The sequence below is a fragment of the Lemur catta genome, chromosome 22, assembly GCF_020740605.2.
Source record: "Lemur catta isolate mLemCat1 chromosome 22, mLemCat1.pri, whole genome shotgun sequence".
NCBI classification, from domain to species: Eukaryota; Metazoa; Chordata; class Mammalia; order Primates; family Lemuridae; genus Lemur; species Lemur catta.
The window spans coordinates 28,058,106-28,081,308 of record NC_059149.1 but is presented as its reverse complement, the minus strand read 5'-3'; the positions used below and the strand labels follow the sequence as shown (position 1 = coordinate 28,081,308).

At 49.6% G+C, this 23,203-nt stretch overlaps 1 protein-coding gene across 1 annotated transcript; it reads right to left on the bottom strand.

Annotated features, from left to right (window-relative positions):
- Positions 1 to 10,595: 10,595 nt before the first annotated feature.
- Positions 10,596 to 20,531, bottom strand: DEFB1 (defensin beta 1). The gene is made up of 2 exons (XM_045535640.1): positions 20,350 to 20,531; positions 10,596 to 10,824 (listed from the first exon to the last, which is right to left on the bottom strand). Exons 1-2 carry the CDS (start codon positions 20,408 to 20,410, stop codon positions 10,679 to 10,681), a joined length of 207 nt encoding a protein of 68 aa, XP_045391596.1. The 5' UTR covers positions 20,411 to 20,531; the 3' UTR covers positions 10,596 to 10,678.
- Between the last annotated feature and the right edge of the window lie 2,672 nt (positions 20,532 to 23,203).

The following is a 23,203-nucleotide window of genomic DNA, read 5'->3' as shown; positions in this document are numbered from 1 at the left end:
AGTCTTCTTTTTCGATTCCATTTTATTTTTGTTAATTTGGGAAGAAAAGGCATCTTTACAATACTCAGGCTTCCCGTGCAGAACCACCACGTGTCTTTCCATTGAATGAAGTGTTGCTTTGTGTCTCTCACAAGCATTCTCTGTCTTTCCCACATGGGGCTTACGGATTTGCTGTTAAGATTTCTTACAGAAAGTGTATGTCAGTTTGGTTTTTGTTTTTGTTTTTTTCTCACTGTGAATGGGATTTTTCCTCCATTTCATCTTATTTAGAAAAAATGTTTCCTAATAGACATATTTGATAACAGAAACAGCATAAGGTAAAGGAAAATATAGAGAAAAATAAATCACAAGTAAACACAAACCCAGAGAAAACCAACATTTGAGTACTCCCTGTGCTAAAGATGGTTTGACTCATAATTTTTTGACTTTACAATGGGTTTATCAGGGTATTAAATGCATTTAGAAATTTTCAACTCATGATGAGTTTATTGGAATGTCACCCCATAATAAGTTGGGGATAATCTGAGTTTTCCTCCCTTTAAGCGTAGTTTTACATAGTAGCTAAGTTTTATCCTGCTTTTGGTTTTACACATTATGTATATTCAAAAGAGTTACGATAAGTATTTTGACTTCATAACTATATATTTTTTCTGATTCCATAATGTTTAATCATCTGGTTATCACACAATTAATCAAACCATTGCTCCATTTGTTGGGGTGGATTTAACTACAGGCAACCTCCATCCAAACTCCAGCCAATTAATCTGAGCACCAGCTTCAGGAAGGATCAAAGGACAAAAGTCAATAGATATCTCAAATTGCAGATAGGATTTATCTCAAGCTTACTCAGTCCTTTGCCAAGTTATTAATACTTTACTTATATTATTATTGAATATAATTGTCCCGGGGAAACCATGAGATAGCGACTATCATTAGTAATTTCTCAGTTCTTTACTTGTTGCATTTCTTAGATATGTTTAGGGCTAACATGACAATAATCTTTTGTTTCTTAGAATGTTAGTACAGTCTTTTCTTTTTTCTTATTTTCTGTGTTTCTCAATCTGACATCTATAGATATTCGGGAGTTTACAGCTGTGATATTGGAAGTCTAAAAACGGCAGTGTTAGGCTTTGCCCTCTGCACCCCTGGGGTCCTGCCCCCCACCCTCCCGCACCCCCCGCCCCTGCACCGTATCATCCTCCTGCCTCTTCGCAGGTCAAAAGAATCCGGCGAATTTTATGAGGCGCAATTGAAAGCGGCGGGACGACTGGTCACCGGGACAAATGTCATCATCCAGTTGGGTTTGGGAAAATTCGATAATGGAGGACGGGCCATTCCGAGATTTGGTCTGGAGCTTTGGAGAAAGGACCCAGGGCCAGGAATGGGCGCTGGGGCCTTGGAGCCGCAGGTCACCCTTTTGGCCACTAGATGGCGCCCAAGACAGTGACATTCGGACCCGGAAGACGCCGCAGGTGCCTCGTCTTCCGCTAACACTGCAAACAGCTGGAGCCTGAACCGCAGGGTTTTTCAATTAAAAAGTGAAACGCAGGTGTTTCCCCGAAACTGCAGGGTGGGTTAATCGGTGGAATCTGACTCAGGACTCCCTCATCGCAAAAGGCCACGTCAACAAGAGTGCTGAAGGAGGAGGTTTACCTGCAACAGTCACTTGTGACGCTTCTCTGGCCCCCGTAGCCACGGAGGGACAGTGGCCCGAGGGTGGCACAGGGGCTCAGCACCCCCCTGTGCGGTGCCCAGCCTCGGCCGCTTTTCTTGGCCAACTGGGAACAGAGCCGTTCCTGGGCAAGTACAGAGAAAAGGAATGAGTTTTAAGAGATTCACAGAAAAATACACAGGAAGGAGTTTTGTTGAATAGGTTTAGAATTCAAGTATTTTAAGAGGTTAACTTGCAAAGTCGTCTTTCAGGACCAAAGCGGTGCACTGTGTGTATGTGCATTCCTGCTAATCTGAAACGCCAGCCCTCCCGGGCCTGGGCATGTCAATGGTCCCGGTGCTTGGTTGCTCAGGGAAAATTCATTACTCAGGATTTATGACCCTGTGGGTTATGGGACTTTTGTTATGATCCTCTACGATTGTTTTCTCTGTTGTGACAAATGCCCAATCATGGTGTTGCCTATAAACATGAAAAGAATAATCAGTGTTGAAAAGACCAGACTGAATTCTAAAATTCTTGCCTTTGTTTCCTTCCTACTTTATTACTTTTTTCTTTCTTTCCTTCTCTCTTTTCTTCCTTCCTCCCTCCCTCTTGCCCTTCTTTCCTCTCCCGCTTTCTCTTTCCTTCTCTCTTTTCTTTCATTCTTTATTCTCTTTGCTTCCCTCTTTTGTTTTTTTCCCTGTGAAATGATTTGTCTTTTTCTTACATGTTGTGACATTTTAATTAATCACATCTGATTTTTCAATGTCATATTACTCCAGACTACTTCATTTAAGCCTTTTCTCTCAGGTCCCCTTTGAATGCATTACCCCCAACTGTCGTGTTTCTTAGCGAGTTTGGCGCCTGCTGTCATTGTCACTAACCTCTGTGGAGCTTCACTGTCCCACTCCTCTCCTCTCGCTGTGTGGGGCGCAGACCTCTCCCCCTCTCTACAAGACTGGATGTGATCCCTAGACCTCTCTAAATTGGGCTCAGCTGTGGCCTGAGAGTCGCTGTGTGGAGCGTGGGTTCTGCTGGGGCAGAGGGGGACCAGGGAGGCAGGGGCTGAGGGCGGGGGGCGCCGGGAGGGCGTGGGGGCTCTAAACACCCACTGCCTGCATTGGAGGATCTGTCAGTTTCTGCCAGGGTCACCGTGGGAGTGGCTGGACCTAGACCATCTAACTGGCACGTCACCCTGCCTCTCGTTAGAAGGCCACCTCTTGGGTGAGGTGATCTGAAAATATGTAAGTCGAGGGGCATTGCCCCTGGTGGGGGTGATGTGGGAGGGGTGAGCCTGAACCGCTGCCGCACGCAGTGACTGGCGTGGAGAAGCTCTGCACAGCCCTTTGGAGAACCAGCAACTGCAGCCCCTGCGGGGTGGACTCCAGAGAAGCGTTGAAAGCAGCCCAGTGGGGCAGCGACCTTGCCAGGCTGCGAGAGGTCAACCGTTCTGCACCCCTGCGCCTTGGTGGACTACGTCTGAGGAGGACCCGGAAGTGAGGTAATCATTCCTCGTACCCACAGCTCAGGTCTTGAGGCCCAGGAGAGCTGTGAATAGGACGTGAACTTGAAGTTTAAAAATAGACAACCCTACCCCTAAGGAACCAGAGGAAGACTCTTTAACAACTGACAATTGGTAAAGAGTTGTGGACTTGGACTGAGAACCTACCGTGAGCAGCTTTTGGAAGAAGAAACCACGTCAGATTTGTGACCTAATGAGTTGCATCAGTTATAACAGTTTGCTGAGTGCGGTCTCATAAATATTTTATGGCTTAATTACCATGTTTGCCATGATTTAAAGGGAGGAAAATAATGGCCTGAGAGTTTGAAGCCCTTGTCCAGAAGCCACACTGGTGAGTGATGGGACAGGAACATGGACCCAGGTGTCCTTTGCTTCGGCCACTCTGGTTGATTTCTTGGCTGTTCCAGCTTCAACTGTGATGGTCCTTTCTGCTCTAAGTCTTCTGGGTTTCCAGCAGCCCCTGACTTCTGTCTTCGTGCACGTGTGGTCTGACTCATCCCTGCGTCAGTCTGTGCCGCTGTCGGAGGCTCTTCAATCCACAGAAGCAGAAAAACCAGCTTGTGAGTGACAAGTCCAGAGGGAGACAGTGGAGGAAACCGTGTGTGGTTGGGCCGGTCAGGCTCCTTGCCACTGACTGGCTGGATGGGATGACTCAGGTGAACCTTCCAACAGCTGCGCCTCCAAGAATGAGATCCAGCGTAGGGAGGGTGCTGAATTATAGCTACCCATGAATTATCTCATCCAATCCTCACACAAGCCTGGGGGTAAATTTATTCTCCTCATTTTTATGTACCTGAGAATGCCAAGGGTCAGAGATGTTAAGTAGTTTGTCCAAGGGATAGGACTGTCTGACTTAAAAATCAGCCTGCAGTCCCCTACGCCACCCAGATTTTGAGGTGACCTACTTTGGTGCCATGTCATGGATACAAGGACAAGAGATTCCCCAATGGCTGGTGGGAGGAAATCTAAGGGGAGAGGGACTCACATAGTGTAAGGAGATGAGGAAATCAACTGATGGGGACAGAGGACAAAGTGGACCTTTTGCTCTGGCTAAGGCAGAGCAGGAACCCTCTGGGGTGAGAATGTGGTGCCGTGGCAGCCGCCTGGATGACTGCAGTCCCTGGGACGGGACGTATCTAACCACCCTCTGCCCTCGTTCCCACAGAGCAGAGTCACTGGGCTGGTTATTACACTATTGTCTCTGGGCCCCAAGCTCCTCCTCAGTACCTGCTTTCTGGTGTCAGCCTGCCCTGGCCAGCCTTGCTGTGCCCACGGGGGCAGCGCAGAAAGGGTGTGAGGCTGCAGGGCGCATGGCTGCTTCCTGAGTTTCCCCCTTATGTTCCCATCGGCCCTGCCCCACCTGTTTCTCCACCTGACAGCAGGTTTCTTCTTTTAGCATCAAGTGGATATGGTTTTGAAGATCTTTTTTTATTTCAAAATTTTAAGGGGTACAAATGTTTTAGGTTACATGGATTGTTGTTATAATGCTTGAGTCCTGGCTGTAGGTGTGCCCATCACCCAAATAGTGTTCATAGTACCCGTTAGGTTGGTTTATTCCCTGCCTCTCCCCTACCCCATGCTTGCTTTTCACTGAGTTTTGCTTCCCTCTGTGCACAGGAGTGCTCATCAGTTAGTTCTGATTTAATAGCGAGTACATGTGGTATTTGCTTTTCAATTCTTGAGATACTTCCCTTAGGAGAATGGTCTCCAGTTCCATTGAGATTGTTGCAAAAGGTATTAATTCATCTTTTCTTAATGGTTGAGTAGTGCTCCATGGTACACATATACCATATTTTATTAATCCACTCATGAATTGATGGGCATTTGGGTTGTTTCTACATCTATGCAATTGGGAATTGTGCTGCAATAAACATTTGAGTACAGGTGTATTTCTGATAAGATGACTTATTTTCCTTTGGATAAATACCCAGTACTGGCATTGCTGGATTGAATGCTAGGTCTACTTTTAGTTCTTTGAGGAATCCCCAAAACTGTTTTCCATAGAGGTTGTGCTAATTTGCAGTCCCACCAACAGTGTATAAGCATTACTTTCTTTATGCATCCATGCTAGTATCTACTGTTTTTAGGCTTTTTAATAAATGCCATTCTATCTGGTGTCAGGTGATATCTCATTGTGGTTTTAACTCACATTTCCCTGATGATTAGTGATGTTGAGCACTTTTTCTTATATATATTGGCCATTTGTCATTCTTTTCATGAGAAGCTTCTGTTCATGTCTTTTGCCCACTTTTTATTAGGGTTGTTTGGTTTTTTTCATGCTGATTTGCTTGAGTTCTTTGCAAACTCTTGTCATTAACCTAAGTGGCCTTCATCCCAGGGATCCATGGATGGTTCAACACATGGAAATCAATACATGTGCTTCATCACATAAACAAAAGCAAAAACAAAGACCATATGATCATCTCAATAGATGCCACAAAAGCATTTGACAAAATTCAGCATCAGTCATGATAAAAACCCTCAACAAATGAGGCATAGAAAGTACATATCTCAGAATTATAAAAGCCATATATATAAGAAACCCATAGCCAACATTATATTAAATGGGGAAAAGTTGAAAGCATTCTCCCTAAGAACTGGAACAAGACAAGGATGCCCACTGTCACCACTCCTATTTAACACAGTGATGAAAGTCCTAGCCAGGGCAGTCAGGCAAGAGAAGAATGTTAAGGTATCCAAATTGGGAAAGAGGAGGTCAAACTATCATTCTTCACTGACGATATGATCTTGTATCTGGTAAACCCAAAAGATTCCACCAGGAGTTTCTTCTGTCGTTTGGGATTAAAAAAAAAATAAAAAAAAGAAAGAAAATCTCAGGATACAAAATTAATGTGCATAAATCAGTAGCATTTCTATATAATAATCAGAGTCAAGCCAAGAGTCAAATCAAAGACTTAATGCTATTCCCAATAGCTGCAAAGTACATAAAATACCTAGGAATATACTGAATAAAGGAGGTGAACGATCTGTAGAGGAACTGTGAAACTCTGAGGAAAGAAATCATATAGGATGCAAACAAATGGAAAAACATATCATGGTCATGGATAGGTAGAATCAACATTGTTAAAATGTCCATACTACCCAAAGTGATTTACAAATTCATCACCATCCCCATCAAGTTACCTGCTTCACAGATCTAGAAAAAAATAATTCTAGGCTTTGTTTGGAACCAGAAAAGAGCCTGAATAGCCAGAGCAATCTAGGCAAAAAGAACACAATGGGAGGCATCACAGTACCTGGCCTCAATCTATACTACAAGCATATAATAACCAAAACAGCATGGTATTCGTACAAAAATAGAGACATAGATGAATGGAACAGAACAGGGAACCCACACATAAAACTGTCTACCTACAACCAACTGATTTTTGACAAAGCAGACAACAATGTACAATGGGGAAAAGAAGTCCTGTTCAATAAATTGTGCTGGGAAAATTGGATAGCCACATGCAGAAGAATGAAACAGTACCCCCACCTCTCACCACTCACAAAAATTATTCCAAGATGGATAAAAAACTTAAATCTGAGGCATGAAACCATAAAAATACTAGTGGAAAATGTAGGAAAAAAGCTCTTCTAGATATCAGCCTATAATTTACACACAGGAGGTGGATTTGCTAAATTCACTCCATTTGAATCACTGTCAGTATGCATGCGAAGTCTACTGCCAGTGACTCTACCAGACCTCAGGGTACAGAGAGCTCTGAGACACTGTAGGCTGCTCTCCAGAGACAGGATGGAGACCTGGTGTGAGAGGCAGTGGGAGTTGCAGGGTGTATGTGCAAACAGAATGCTCAGGTGGTTTCGGTGGCTCAAGGGGAGAATTGTGAACCTAAAATGAAAAGGTCAGAATGCAGTGTTGAGAGAGCCATTCAGGCACAAAGGTGGGGAATGGGCCCTCTGGGAAGCACAGATTCTAAGGAATGAAAGTTAGTTGCAAAGTGTAGATGGATTGCTTATGTGGACAAAGTGCAGTTAACTTTAACAGAATTCCAGCATCTTTCTATGTAATGCTTAATGCATAGTTACAAAGATCTTATCAGCATAGGTGGTTCCTTTCTTTTAGCATAGGTGTGTCTCACATGCCACGCTGCGGATGTGACCGTCATGGGCCCCTGGTCAGGGGGCCCTCTGTTCTGAGTTGAGTGCAGCACAATGAAGGAGGGAGTTAATCTGTAACAAAGATCCGTGATTGGGAGGGGGAGGTCTGGTCTCTGGCCTCTGCTAGTCTTCACAGAATGAGAACAATGACGAAGACAGTTAAGCTATAATCTAAGAAGCAGAAGTTACAACTACGTGTTCTGTGACTCAGACCTGTCACATCTCTCTCAAGGCTTAAAGTGTTTTGGGATTCCAACAGCTTTTAAATTTTATTTTCACAAATGCAAACAGATATTTGAATATTTGGGCTAGGAAATGTCCAGCAGTGCCTGGCACATACACTTTAGAGAACTCTGTAAGGCTAATGGAGGACAAATATCCAGAAGGGTTTAAGGTGCACAGGTGATGGACAGGAAGTCCATGTCCTGAGCAGGAGAGTGAGAGCTGGAACGTTGCCTGGGAAGCCCCCAGTGGGAGGGGCTCTTACTATAAACCCCGGTGCAAGTTACCCAGGAGGGAAGCAGGTGGAAGGGGTGTGAGATTTATCGAATTTAAAACATCAGGAGAAAGTGAACCTTGCCCAGGCTGGCTGCATAGGGAGCCACAGTGATCATCCCTCCATCCCTGTGGCCACTGCCCGGAGCACATGGTGGGGAGACTGAGTCAAGGGGAGGAGATTGGCACATTCAGGCAGGAGTATTAGCCAGTGTGTCAAAGCCAGGTGGAAGTCTAGCATGTTTATAGTTGCCATGTGTGTTTCCAAACCAAGTCTATCATGCCCAGTAGAGTAGAGAGACGGCCCCTGCCAGGTGTGGGGTGGGGCAGGGCAGGGCTGCTGTGGAGCACTGAGGGCAAGTGGGTTCCACCCAGATGTCTTTTGAGTCCCGTTTAGATGAGTTGTTTTTGTTACTTGTGGAAAAAAGATCAGGCTGGTCAGCCCTGACTGACCCCAGGAAGAAATGGTTCCAGCAAGTGTCCCCACATGTTTACATGGTTTTCAGGAAACAGCAAAACAAAACTAAACTGTAACAAACAGAAGCAGAAACCCCTCGAAGTAAGACCCTATGTTTACCTTCTGTGGGCATCTAGACTGCAGGGGTAGAGTGAGTCCCTGGGAATGGGGAGGGGACGCTGGTGACACCTCCCCAGCGGCCTGGTCGGTGGGACCGCTGCTAGCTGGGGAGAGAGGCCTGTGTGGGCTTGTCTTCCTGGGGGCTGGACTAGGAGCAAGTGCTGTCCCAGGGGGTGTGCTGAGGCCACCTGGCTGTGGGACCTGCCTCGAGAAAGGGGTCGCCCAGCGCACAGGGCAGCAAGGGAGGGCTGGGAGCACCAGGGAAGGGCGAGACTGAGGGAGGAGGGTCAGCTCCCAGCCTTGTCGTAGGTCCCTGGTTCCACCTGCACCTGGATGAGCTTGGGGTAGCACCTGTCTCCCATCCTGTCATAGGAATGTCCTCGCCCTTTTCAGGTTCCTGTAGGTTATCGAAACACAGCCATTCCCATTCCCCTCTGATGTATCGTCCATGGATTCTTTCACCATGCAGTGGCAGTGTTGAGTGGTTATGACAGATGCTGAGTGACTTGAAAAATTGATAATATTTGTTATCTGACCCCTTGGAGAAAAATATCTGCCAGCCTGCGTGCTGCTAAACCACTGTTGTCATTGCTCAGTGCCATGTGGTGACCACTGGCGAGGCTCAGGCTTAATCCCCTCTTAGTCATTAACAAAAATGTTATCAGGGTCAACTGATGCAGGAAGACTGTTTAACACAGAAGCCAAACAAGGTCTCTCTTCTTGCTCTTTCTGTCACAGCACTCCTCCTTTGTCCTCATGCCACTGTTTTCTTGGAGAAACTAGGTCATTTTTCCTGTGGGATGTTTTACATCTGGATTTGACTGATTGCTTCCTCGTGCTGTTGTTTCACTTGTTTCTCTCACGCTTGTGTTTTCTCTAAATTAGTAGTTATGTCTAGAAACTCAACGAGTTTCAGGTTCAACGTCTTTGGCAGGAATATTTCACAGATGGTCCTGTATTTGGAGGTGGGGACTTTGAGAGGTGATTGGATGGTGAGGGTAGAGCCCTTCTGGGGGGATTCGTGCCCTTATAAAACAGGCACGGAGAGCCCCCTCACCCCTTCTGCCACACAAGGAAACAGCGAGATGATGACCATCTGTGAGTCAGGAAAGTGGCCCTCACCAGACATAGAATTGGGCTATGGAGCCTCCAGAGAAAGAAGTGTTTGCTATAAAAGCTACCCAGTCTACGGTATTTTTCCCGCAGTAGCCTGAATGCACTAAGACACTACCCAACACACTTCCCCTCTTACTTCCAAATTTTGATAGTCTTTTATTGGTTTCTTTCATACCTTATATAAAATGCTTATGCATCCATTTCTTATGCAACAACTTTGGAAACATCCCTCATCTCCCACCAGTATATGACAAGACAGCACCCCGTCACCCCTGTCCCTTCTCTTCTTCCCTGTCCCCCCTTCCAACTGCCACCGGTGATGCTTTGGTATTTCTAGACCGGTAACGATCATGTTCTAATCTGTAACCATAACAACATCTCTGTGCATTGGTGTGAAGGTTGAAAAGTAAGAAATAGTTTTATATTTGCACCACAACTTTGTTGTTGCGATGCTCTCCAGAGACTTTCCCACGTCCTGTTTTGGTATGACATTATCATTTTGTGACATTTGTGCAGCTCTGTAATCCTACACTGCCACACACGGGGTCCCTGGCACCTCCAGCTAACTCGCCGTGGAGTCCTGGTCTCCCGCTTCCATTTGTTCTGCTTGTTCCCTAGGTCTCTGCTGTTACCCCCGGGGGATTTCACCTTTCATCAGTCTTGGGGTAGAGACCATGACCGGCCTGTGTCTAACAGTTAGGGCAACTTCTGCCATGATAACCAATAAACCGTCAATGTGCAATGACTTAGCCCAGAAGTTATTTTCTTGCTGACATGATAGTTTACTAAGGGTATTTCTGGATAGTAAGTGACTTTTTTCCATGTCAGTGTTTAGTGCTCAGGCTGTGCCCACGTGAGGTTCTGCCTCATCATGGATCCTTGGTCACAGGTGCTGCGTCATCAGCCTCACGTGGCCTCTGCAGCCCTCACGTGGCGGTTTGGTGGTGAAACAAGTGGACACAGCACTGCTCCAGCCCTGAGTCCCTCCCCCGCCCCAGGTGGGCTCTGCGGCCTGGCCTGTCTCACGTTCCATCCCCCACACCCTAACCCCCGACCTGCTAAACCTTTTCCAAGGGAGACGCAAATTTCATTCTGCTCTGAGGGAGGCAGACTTCAGAACAGTCTTCCTTTATTAAAAGAATGGTTACAAAGAGTTCACTCTGCAGCTTCGCTGGTTCTCCTGGTCTTGCCCATCTCACTTGCAGCACTTGGCCTTCCCGCTGTAACAGGTGCCAATGACTTTGGTGTAAATCGGGCACGAGGAGTAGAGACAGGTTCCTCCGTTCTTGTAGCACATGTAGTGGTCAGGTCTGTGGCCCAGGCTGGTCAGGAGGCCGACACCTGCACGGGGGGAACGAAAACACTTCAGACTCATGGCTGGCGGCCACAACGATGGAGAACATCTGGTGACAGTAGGACAAGCAATTCTGCAAAGCACGTGAGTGTGAGGAGTTTTGTCTTCCAAGAAATTTGCACGTGGTTGATCTCAGGGGCTGGGAAGGGACTGAGTTGTCAGAAGTGCTCACTCAGTCCATGGGCTGTGTCACCCCTGGCCAAACACAAGCCAAGGCTGCCCAGCGAGCTTCTGAGTGGGGTGTTCTCCTGCCCAGAGACCTCACATTGTTCAGGGAATTAAAATAATTCCCCAAGTAAGTTTTCTATCCCATCCGCCACCCCCCAGACCTCACACCCTCTGTTTTCACAGTGCGGATGCTGGGCGACCCCACGAGCATGTCCTGCACTGTCCTTGTCCCTGCGGGCAGTGGTGCTCTTCCGTCTGCGTCGGATCCCTTTGTTCCCACTGTGCTCACCACCGTTTCTGCTGAAATCTGTGATTGTTTATTGTCAGACTGCAACTGTGGTCATTCTCTAAAGCTGTCACAGTTTTATTTACCGAGAATTCATTGTTCTGTCCTCCCAATGTCACCGAATCTCATAATTAGAACGTGCCCTTCTATTTCTCATTTTTCTCCAAGGCCTTCCTCATCCTGTTCATTCTTCTCTGGATGTGGCCAAGTTTGTCAATAGACTTCCTAAAGTTTGAGGCCTGGAATAAGTAAACAGTACCTTCCATGTGTCCCACCAACCGAGGGCCAAAGAGGCTTCACTTCTCTAGTTTGGGTCACAGTCGAGCTGTGCTGTCCAGTATGGTAGCCACCAGCTACAGGGCTCATTCACATTAACATTAACTGAAATTACACTGGCCACACTGCAAGTACTCGGTGGCCATGTGTGGCTAGTGGTTGCTGCATTCACTGGGCAGTGCAGGTATAGACCATTTCCATCACTGCAGAGCGGTCTACTGGACTGCGTTGCCATGGCGAGGGAAGAGCATTGAGAACATTCTGGTCCCACCATCCCTTTACTCAGGGAAGCCTGTCGGGCCAAGGCTACTCAGCTGTTCACATGGAACAGTGTCCTGATCTCCAGCTGGCATTTTCTCCATATCATATTGATCTTATTGATGCTGTCCGAGACTGAACTAGGCTTTAATAACCTCACCACATTGTTGACCTCAGGTAACCTCAGCACATTCTACCCAGCAATAAATAAGACACAGGGTCTATCCTATACAAACTGTTCCTCAGAATAGGAAAAGGGAGAATACTCAGGGTTTGAGGCCAATGTGGCCTTAATACCAGTATGTAGCCAGAACAGTGACGGAAGAAAAGGAAAAGAATGTTACAGATCAACCTCCTTGACCAACAGAAAGTCAAAAACCCTCCATAAAATATCAGCCACCAGAATAAAAACAGGTTCAGTATATTTCACAAATACAAGGTTTCACGTAACATTTGAGATCAGTTAATGCTATGAACAATAAAGAAGAAAAATCCTATGATTATTTCAATTGATGCAGAAAAAAAATTTGAAAAAATTCAGCATTGATTCAAGATAAAAACTCTTAATAAATTTAGGAACTGGAGGGAACTTACTTTATCTGATAAAAAATAGCTACAAAAACCTACAAAAATAGTACTTTTCATGATCGCAAATTGGAAGCTTTGCATTTGAGATTGGCAAAGATGAGAATGGCTCCCACCATTTGCGTTTGACATTGCATTTGAGATACTAGGCAGGGGAGGAGGGTAAGGAAAAAAGTAAAAGATATAAGGGTTCAAAAGACAGAAATAAAACCGGCACTATTTACAGACATTGCGGTTATATTAATACATAGACTGTTCAAAAGGGATTAAGCAAGCCAGTTCAGCAAGTTTCCTGTATATGAAATCAATACACAAGAAAATAGAATCAATTTGACTTCTGTACATTAGCAACAGCAGCAAAGATGATATTAAAATAAAAACACCACATCAAAGAGCATAAAGTGTCAAACGCCTAGTTGAACCTAAGAAAGTACGTGTAATACTTCTACATAAGGCTTAGGACATTATGAAATAAGTTCAAGAAGACCTAAATAAGTGGAAATGCTACATTATGCAGTTGAAGGTTATTTTTTAAAATGTTATTTTTTCTTAAATGAATCTTCTTACTCAACCCAATACCATGAGAATCCCAAGAGGTTCTTTCAGGGAAAGCTGACAAGCTGATTGCAAACCTTGCCTGGACATTCAAAGGACCCAGAATAGCCAAGACAGGGCTGGAGAGCACGCAGGGAGGACTTGTTTGACAGGATTTCCAGACTGCGTGTAGAGCCGCTGTAATTAAGGGAGTGTGGCCATGACACAAGGGCGGATCAATACACAAATGGAACAGAATCAAGAGGGCAGAGAAACACTCAGGCAGGCACGGAGAACTGGTGTGTAACAGCAGTGACTCAACAGAATAGCGCAGAAAACAGCTCTCCCAGTTGCCGATTCTGGGACAATCGGATACTCACACTGGAACTAAAAAAGAACTTGACCCTTACTTTACACCAAACACGCGCACACACGTAGAAACCATTACCGGGTGGATTATAAACCCAAGTGTGAAAGGCAAAACAATAAACTTTTAGAAGACACTCCTGGGGACTGTCTTCATGTCCTTGAGTTAAAGAAAGATTCTTTAAACAAGATCTCAACAGCATTAACTCTAAGAGAAAAGCTTTGACACACTTGACTATATGAAACTCATCGTTTAAACCTCTGTTGAAGGAAAGTTTCCACTAAGAGAGTGAAAACATCAAGACAGAAGAGATTTGTAATATGTATAATATGTATATAACATATAATATTCCATACAGAATATACAAAAACTACTGCGGTTGAATCAGAGAATCTGATAGAACGTATGGCAAAAGACAAACAGGCATTTCACCAAAAAATTCAAGTGGCCAGTCATTCTATACAAAGCATTCAACTTATTTTTTATCAGGGAAATGCAAATTAAAATTTCCAGTGAGATACCACTAATCTCACAAGATTGCTAAAATTTAAAAATGATCCATATTATTTACTAAGTGTTGACAGGGATGTGGAGCAAGGGAACCTCTCATCCCCTGAGGGTGGGAGTGCAAATGAGCGTGAACAATTTTGGAAAACAGTCTGGCATCATCTATTAAAATTGCCTACGTGCGTATCCCGTGACCCGGCAAGGCCACATTTTGGCACACGGAAATGGAAGCATACAGGTTCCGCGTGGCCAATGGAAACGCGTGCAGGAACCGAGCTGTGTTATGCAGTCTGAATATTAATGCGGTAGACGTACAGGCAATACAGAAAGTTATTTCCATAAAGGTCAAGCGAGCGGTTCCCCGTGGGGGAAGGAGGGAGTTTTCGAGGAGTAGGCTCCAGGAGGGCTTCCCAGGTGCCGGCAAACCCCGTTTCTTACCTGCCTGTGGCTACGGGGGCGCTTGCTCACGGCTCACTAAGCTGTCCCTTCACGCTTCATGTACTTCCTGGATGCACCTGATGTCTTACAATTTAAACAATTATTTTAGAAAATTGTTGGAAACGTTGGAAACACAGAGAGCAATCTGTGGTCTTTCTATTAAAGAAGCCATGAAAATAAAATACATTCATCCAATTTAAAAAGTATGTATCAAAACAGAGTTGCTTCTGCAAAGGTCTCCTTCACGCTCCCAGAGCCGGGGACCTTCTGCAGCGTGTGCAGCTCTGGCGTCCTCTCCCTCATGACCACACTGGTCCCTTTCTGTCCACTGCCTGGGCACGCGGGCTCCCTGTGTAGCTCCCAGCTCCATCCTTCTCCCCACCTGCCCAAGAGTGACAGCGCTCATTCTCGTCTCGGTCCTCACTGCGCTGGACGAGGACCATGAGCCAACACATTGCTGCCTGGCCTCTGCTGTCCACAGCCCACAGGGACACGGAGAAGAGAAAACACACTCACAGGTAAGAACGAAGGACGAACAGGTGTGCGGGTGGCGGGCAGGCCTGCCGGGAAGAGAGGATTGTGCCAGTTTCTCTGCGTGCGGCTAAAAAAGCGACTCCTTCCAACACGCATTTTCTAGGCCAGCTGCACTGGATTGTCAATAATCCAGCCTAAACTCACTTGAAACACCAAGTGCTTTTCTAATCGAGTGTAATGATGGGTGTTGGTTGCAGGAAGGACGTTGTAATTAGGTAGCAGGAAACGAACTAGAAACTGCGTCCGCATGGGTCACCCTGGGAGAAAATGAGAGGGAGGGAAGGAGGGTTCACAGCTGCGGGCACACGGCAGGCTTGACTTTTGTGGGGTCCGAAAATAACTCTGAGAAAAGGAAGAAGGGACAACGATCTTCGTGCTGCCGAGCAAGTCTAAGCCCGCCCAGGCCAGACGGTCGTGGCTCTGAGAAGAAAGACTTCGAAGGCCATGAAGCAGAAGATACGCTGGAAACACAGAGAAGATTCCTTGGCCTTTATATCGAAAACAGCTGTGATGGCTCACGCCTATAATCCCAGCACTCTGGGAGGCCGAGGCAGGTGGATCGTTTGAGCTTAGGAGTTCGAGACCAGCCTGAGCAAGAGCAAGACCCCCCCCCCACCCCAGTCTCTACTAAAAATAGAAAGAAATTATATGGACAACTAAAAATATATATAGAAAAAATTAGCCAGGCATGGTGGCACATGCCTGTAGTCCCAGCTACCTGGGAGGCTGAGGCAGGAGGATCGCTTCAGCCCAGGAGTTTGAGGTTGCTGTGAGCTAGGCTGACGCCATGGCACTCACTCTAGCCCGGGCAACAGAGCGAGACTCTGTCTCAAAAAAAAAAAAAAAGAAAGAAAGAAAAAGAAAAAAGCTGTGAAAATAAAATACGCTAAAGAAACTTTCAGAGAAGGAGAGACAGGGAGAGGAGAGATGCTGTTGATAATTCTTGTGCTTGGTCCCTACACTAAACCCACCCGAGCCCCATGTGTGGGGCTGTAAGAGTGGCTTTGTATTATACAATTAGAGCTAAATGTCAAGTTTTGGAGGAATAGGAGAAGGGAAAACTGGAGAATATAAAGTTCTTGTACTAAGAGACCATCAGGCTGGGGCGGGAAAGAATTGCCCAAACGGCAAGTGCTTGGGGAAGATGAGGCCGGAACTCGCTCCCTGTCTCCCACTGGAACTGTGCCAGCCAGCGGGAAAGCAGGGACTCCCAGCAGGTGGGGAGAGCCCCCACGGGGTCCACGTGACTGTCGATCTGGGCCTGTGAGGAGCAAATGCAGATACAGGTGCACAATCTGGATGTCACAGTAGTTGCTGCGGCCTCCCCTACCCGCACTGACAAATAAATGGCCTGGCAGTGGGGAGCCACTCGAGGTGGTCACAGGTGAGTGATTAGCCTATGGGCCCCTCTGGGCCTTGGTAAGTTGACACAGGCTCTTTCCCCGGGTCAGGACAAGGTGACTGTTGGCAGTGGTGCCAGGGGGCAGGACCCAGGATCAGGTGCGTCCCTCCCCTTGGGGGTGTTCAAACTGAGCCTGTGGCCCACCTAGGCGCTGGGGTGTGGGGAAGGAGCAGTCAGTGGGCGCTGGACAGGAATGCACTTGACTTCACCTCTGTGAATCTTTTTAAGGTATCTGGGGATAAAATCAAATATAAATGCCACTCCTGCAAAACAAATAACAAAATTCCAAGCCAAACTGGAATATAACACAAGACCCAAGGCTCCCTTCTGCATCCAGGCAGCCCCTGTTCACCGAGAAACTGACGCTGGCTGTTCATAGTCGCAAGGCCTCTTACTGAGTTCCTGAATGTTTTCATGCAATTCCTAGATTATCCTTGAGCTAGATCCCTGTGGCTGGTGACATACCCCAAGGTCTTTGGGAAGTGTGAGGAACACATACAGGATGTGGAGTCAGAGCTGGGGAGTCTTTGAAAAGTCAACCTCTCTGAGCTTCAGTATAAAAATATCTACAGAAGCGGGGTGGAAGCGTAGTCCCTGCAGAATGGAGATGCTGGGGCATTTGGTGGGGCGATGTTCACAGAGCTGCTCCCCTCAGCTGTGAAGGGCCACCTGCAGTTTCCCTGACTGCTGTTGTGACAGCACCTGCTGCTTCCCAGGAGCTGCTCTCCAGGCGCCTGTGTCTGGCCCAGCTCCGAGGCTGCAGGGCCAGGTGTCCGGGAAGCCAGGAGCTAGTCTTGCCGGGTGGAACCCAGAGGCCAGAACATGCACATTCCTGGGAGCTGTCGCCAGAGGCCAGAGGCAGAAGGAATTAGAGCAAGCAGCTTGGGGTGGGGATTGCAGGGCGAGACGCCAGGTGTGGGGCAGGGAGGGTGGAGAGTGAAGGCCATGGCACCTGCGGGCAGGGGACATTTGCCTGCCCCTCATGTGCAAGGTGAGGAGTGGGGCCCGGCTGTGCAGGTGCGTCCCTGGGTGGTGCAGGGGAAGGGAGGGGGCTTGCTGAGGAAAGACCACTGCCCGGGCAGCAGGTTGGGCTCGCTTTGCTACTCTGAAGTGGGGGTGGCCTGGGAAAAAGTGCGGTCGGGAGAGAAACTGCTGTGTTGCCAGGAGGACGTGCCAGCTGCCCCGGACCCCCTCTTGCTCTCCCCTGAGCGGCCTGCACACCGCAGACAGGCCCATACCAGAAAAGCAATGTCCAATTCTGTCACTCTCCTGCTTTGGAAACCTTTAGGGACTCACCTGAACCCAGACACCTGTCCCGTCCAGTGGGGCCTGCTTGATCCGGACCCAGCCCATCCCGGGCCCCGGCTTGCGGGAATCCCGGCCCCTCGACACCCCCAGTGCCCCCGGGCACACCCTGGTCCTCAAGAGGCTGCACTGTGCCCGCCTTGGAGCTGACGCCCGGGTCTGAGTCATTGAGCTGCCTCCTGCCAGTCATGTCACTTGGGCCGGGTTAGTTACCCACAAAGTGGCAATAGTGACTTTTGCTTTCGTTCTTCTATCTCCGGGCTTTCCCGTGTGCTGTCCTCGCTGTCCGCCTGCCCCTCCCCTGCACCGGTTTTTCTAATTCAGGGCTGCACATTCAGGTGCCCGAGCAGGCGGGTGCTTCCTGGAAATGCACAAAGTGGGCTGGGGGAGGCACCAGGGAGTGGCGGGGCCTGCGGGGACCCGGTTGTGGGCAGCCGTCTGCAGGTCACTGTTGCCAGGGATGGAGGCTGCACAGCTTTTGCATTTTTAAGAAAAGATAAAAATCAGCACTATAGGTGACATATCCCAATTTTTAAGTGTTGAAAAGGAATTAATGTTTTTTTTAAAATCGTGCACACCAAAACGACTTCCATTTTTCGTTCACTTCTCAGCCTCTGCAAGAAAGCCTTTCCCGACCCCTCCAGACCAGGCCAGCTCCCTGGGCACCCCGAGTGGGCAGCGTTTCCCAATGCCATTGCCATTAGTAGGAGCTATATTAATGTGTGGGCTTTTCACATCCTGCTCTGTTCGGGGATGGAAGGTCAGAGACCGGGCTCTTGTGTTTTCCTGGCTCTTCCCCCACTCCCCGGCAAGGCCTGCACACAGTCGCTGTTCACTAAATATTTGCTGTATTGGTGAAAGGACAGCCTCAAACTATCTGATTTCCAAAGGCCTCTGCTGGGTCCTTGTCTAGGTCCTCAGTCCCCTTGTCATTTTGTCTTCGTTCTGTGTTCACAGAAAGGCCATTTGCACGAGATAAATGTGGACAACCCATTTTCTCTCCCGACAGAGTGGAAAACTGCTAAAATAGAACGTTAAGTCTTGTGACCTCTGTTCACCTAGTGTCAAGTGGGTTCTCCACGTGTGACAGGACCGGGTTGGACCAGACGAGCTCTAGCGGCTTCTCCAGGAAGGGGAGTGGACCGATCCCTCGTGAGGGCTCAGGGTGGGCAATGGCATGTGGCCGGGACACGAGCTCTGCCTTTGAGGAGCAGTGCCCGGCTCACCCCTGCTCTGAACTCCCAGCTGGGCGTCAGCACAGCTCTGTGGGTGTGCAAACCAGGCAGCAGCAAGGACATTGACAGGATGACACCAGCCCCAACAGAAACGGTGCCTGAAGAATGAAGCAGAGTCCGGGGAGGGCTCCCTGCAGCTCGGCCCAGGGTGCAGGTTGGGAAACCTACACGTCCTAATGCAGAGGACACTCAGACCAACACATGACACCCCAGCACAAACACCCACATGGAGCAGCGCCCTTCCCTGCGGTCCTCCACCACGTGAACGTTTCGGGACAGCGCGGCCCCTTCCAGGTGGTGCTGGGCCTGCAGGGCCCCTGGGTGCTCAGAGCTGCTGGTGAGTTTAGTCCTCCCTGTACACCCTTGGAAAAACCGTTCCATTTCCTGTTCTTTGAATGAGATGCTCGTAATCACATTTAGATGTTACAGACTGAAAATAAAACTCTTCATGGTAGCAGAGTGGCTCTCAAACTCTCTGGAGTTTGGACCATACTACCGTAAGAAAGACATTTCTTGTTGCTACTTAGTAAACACACACACACACACCTGAACATGAAACCTGAGAGTAATGAAACGGTGTGCACCCTTCCTGCATGCACTGGTGTGTGCCAGTCTTCACAAAGCATGGCTGCCACTCATTACATTGAGTTCCCTGCCTCTCCAGTGGGTCTCAGTTGGCAACTTGAAAAATAAAGCTCTGCTTTTAGAATGTTATTGTACCCAGTTTTCAGATGGGAAAACTGAGACATAACTGAGGTACATGAGGCCTATCTGTAGGATGAAGTGCTCGCCTGGAGAAAGGACCAGAGGATGGTGCCGTGAATTTCCGAGCTGCAGTGCTTTTAGAGTCATCTGCCCCAGCCCCTCCTCTTGCAGATGAGGAAACTGAGGCTCAGAAACATGTGTCTTGCTCAAGGTCACTGTGTGCGGGATGGGGCTAGGATAAAACGTGTCCCCAGTTCTTCCTGCAGGGTCCCACCGTCACACTAGGGACACGTCTGCTTCAGCCCAGAGAAGCTGGCATCTTCCAGCCTGCTGGGAAGTCCCTTCCCGGAGCCTGGGGAGATCCCTCGCCTGGAGAGTGTGGATGGGTTTCTCAGGGGAGACGGGAGACTGCCCGTGCAGCCTGCCTGCTGCACCCCGAGGGAGTCCAAGGCACCAGCCGAGCTGGCCTGGTAGGTGGGGGGTGGGAGGTGGCACCTTGCCTGTGGCGGGGCACCTGGGAGGCTGCACCCAGTGCCCTGGGGGAGGCTGGGGCTGGCACCTCTCTCTGGACAGGAAGCTGCCTCCCAGCTTAAGGAGATGTCTTGCAGGTGAAGCAGTAACCCCATCTACACAGGATACATTCTAGATGCCCAGGACGGACACGGGGGCTGGGAGATGCAGGGAGCTGCCCCTGCCTGGCCCGCATCCCTGCCGGGCTCATTCCTCTGCTGTGCAAGGGGACAGCTCCCAGACCCTGAGGGACGGCTGGCTTGCCTGCCACCTTCTGTGGACTGCAGGTCACTCAACCTGGGAAGTTCTGCTGCTTGTCCCTCAGGACGTGGAGGCAGCCGTCCTTGGCTCACGTCAGCCCCTGCCCTGGGATGGGGCACCCCGGCAGGTCCCGGAGCTTACCTGGGGCCACCTGGGAGACGAGCAGGCAGAGCGTCAGCAGCAGAAGGCAGGGTGTTCGCATGGTGGCAGGCGGGCTGGACCCAGGGTCTCAGAGAGGAGGTGAGGCTTCCCCGGAGGCTGAGCTGACAGAGGCGTCCAGAGGCCAGAGTGTGGCTGTATTTATGGTGCTGGAGGATTGCACAACCTTGTAGACAGAGCTGCCAGGAGGCGTTGCAATCCAGAGTGAACGTCTAACAACTAACCCTCCCGTGGCTCGCCCCGAGTAGCGTGCCAGTCATGTGGCTCGTGGTCTCTATCTGGCTGCAGCTGGGTTTACTTTTCGGCCTGGGGAGCTGGAAGCAGCCCCTCCTGCCCGGTCTGTTTGGCTTCCGAGGCCGGGCTGTCGGCTGGGCCTCCCAGGAAGGCCACTCACGCCGCCACCGCTCCCGGGGAGGACAGGACACGGGGGAGCCCTGGGCAGGCATGGCTGGGACGGTGTGAGCCCCATTTGTGTCTCGGGGTGCAGGGAGTGAAGGGAACCTCAACCCAGGAAAGATAAACCTGATTTTCAGGATCCACTTTTTCTGCTCTGAACACGGGAGGCCCTTTGTTTGTTGAGGTTATGTCCGCAGAGCCTCAGCCATCCTGAGATTCACTTGCTGGTTTGTTTCCGAGCAGGTCACCTCGATTCCCGTGGGAGGCTCGGCCTGCTTCGCCCGTGCCCGTCCACAGCGTGTTGGGGCGAGAGCGGAGGCCGATCCCTGGGTCCCTGGGGACGAGAGGGGCACTACAGCCATCGCCGAAGGTTGACGTGCCGGGGCTCGCAGAGGGGTGGGAGGCCCAGGTGAGATCGCAGGGAGGCCCCTCCAGGAGCAGGTGCAGGAGAGGAATCGCACAGACAGGGCGCGGCAGCTGCCTCAGTGTAAACCATTGGTGTGGAGTGAGTCCAGCTGGAGTCCTGGCTTCGTCGCTCACGGTTAGCGAAGGCCTCTGCCATCGGGAAGGGCCCTGCTGGTGGGCACTGGGCAGGGAGACTGACAGGTACTCTGTTGGCAGAAAGCACACAGGGCCCTGACCGCCCAGGGCAAAGGCCACTGATCCTCCTGGGAGCATGACAGTCCAAGGGAGAAGGTGACACCTGAGTCACGTCCGAGGACAGGTGAGCTGAGCGTGTACTAGAGATATGGTGGGAGGACATCTCAGGCGTAGCAAGGACCGGGGCCAGTGTGTAAGGGGTGTGTGTGTGTGTGTGTGTGCGCGTGTGCAAGTGTGTGCGTGTGCAAGTGTGTGCGTGTGCGTGTGCACGTGTGCAAGTGTGCGCGTGTGCAAGCTTTTCAGTGTCATATCGAACAGTGCTGGTTTTCTTCTCAGGTGACGTCCCCTCTCCAGCACACGACTAATAGCAGCTCCCATTCTCCTCTGCGTCTAGAAACAAGCGAGAGGCTTCAGATTCCTCGTATTTACACTGCTCGAGGCCACATCTGGACAGTCACCTCTACATTCCTTATTGCTTTCTGGAAAACGTCATCATTAAAAAATTGCATGGCAGCCAAGCAAAGCGTTGGTTCCTCTTCGGAGAGGAACTTCGGGTTTTTAAGTTCTGAATGTTTCCTTTTCTTTTGACACTGTGCATGCAAACAGTGGGCACAGTTTCTAACACCTCCTCGTTCCCTTCCCCACAGTCGACCTTGATTAAGGTCCGTCAAGGTCACGTCCTCGGCCACGGGTCTCACAGGCCACCCTTGCAGGAGCTGCTGTGTCAGGTGTTTGTCACACTCGGAGCATGCGGCGTGCAGGTGGGGGCAGGTCGGTGGGGCTGCGCCTGGCTTGGGGCCCCTGTGAGAGGTCACTCAGAACTCGTGGGGCTGGTTCCAGCCCCAGCTCTCCCCAGAAAGTCCGTTTCGGCTGCACTGGTTGGAGCTGGCTCCTCGGTGCCCGAATGAAGGCAGGTGAAGGGCACAGCCTGACGGAGCCCCTTCCGGGCCAGGCCTGATGCCACCCTGAATGCATCGAGTCTGTGGACCCGTGGGGATGTGGGACGGGTGCTACCGGCATCTAGTGGGTGGAGGTCACGGATGCTGCGAAATCACCGACAACGCACAGGACAGCGCCCTGCTACAAAGACCATGCAGCCCAGAAGGTCAACTGTGCTGCGGCCGAGAGACCCTGGTAAAGGAGAGAGCAAAGTCCTCACGGCCAGATAGTTCTAGGTTCAAATCGAGATGACAACGTGGGTTGGTTCTGTGAGGCACCCGGGTTCTGGGAAAATGCATTCTTCAAGGAACCTGGGCTAGAAGAACCTCTGGACAGAGGCCGTCCGGGCCATGCGCGCAGGAAGAGCGTGAGTGCCGGCAAAGTGCCTTTGCGCCCGCAGACCGGGCGGCCGTGGGCACGAGCTGGTGGAGGAAGCAGCGAGGCCTGCGTGGGCGCAGGTGGCGAAAAGACATTTCAGTTGTCAGCACCTGCTGAGCACCTGGTTGGAATAAGGATATGGATTTTCTAGGAACTCCCCCATGCTCCCACTGGGCCAATGACACAGTGAAAATAAGGGACCGGGTGGGGCAGGGAGGGAAGAAGTAGCAGGTTGCGTCGTCTCCATGGATGCCAGGTGTCCTGCTGGCAGGTACCAGGTCACTCTCTTGGTGAGTGGCAGCCCTGACTGCGCTCAGTGGCTACAAGAGTCCCAGTTTCTCCACATCTTCCTAATCCTCTGCCTTATACTTTTGCAGACATCCTGTTTCATTCTGACAATGACCCAGCAAAGCCGGTTACAATGCCCAACTGCAGACAACAGTCTGGAGATACGAGACAATCCTTCTGTGACCAGCAGGCAAAACAGTGGAACTAGGGGTCTCACTTAGGCTTTGGCGTTCAC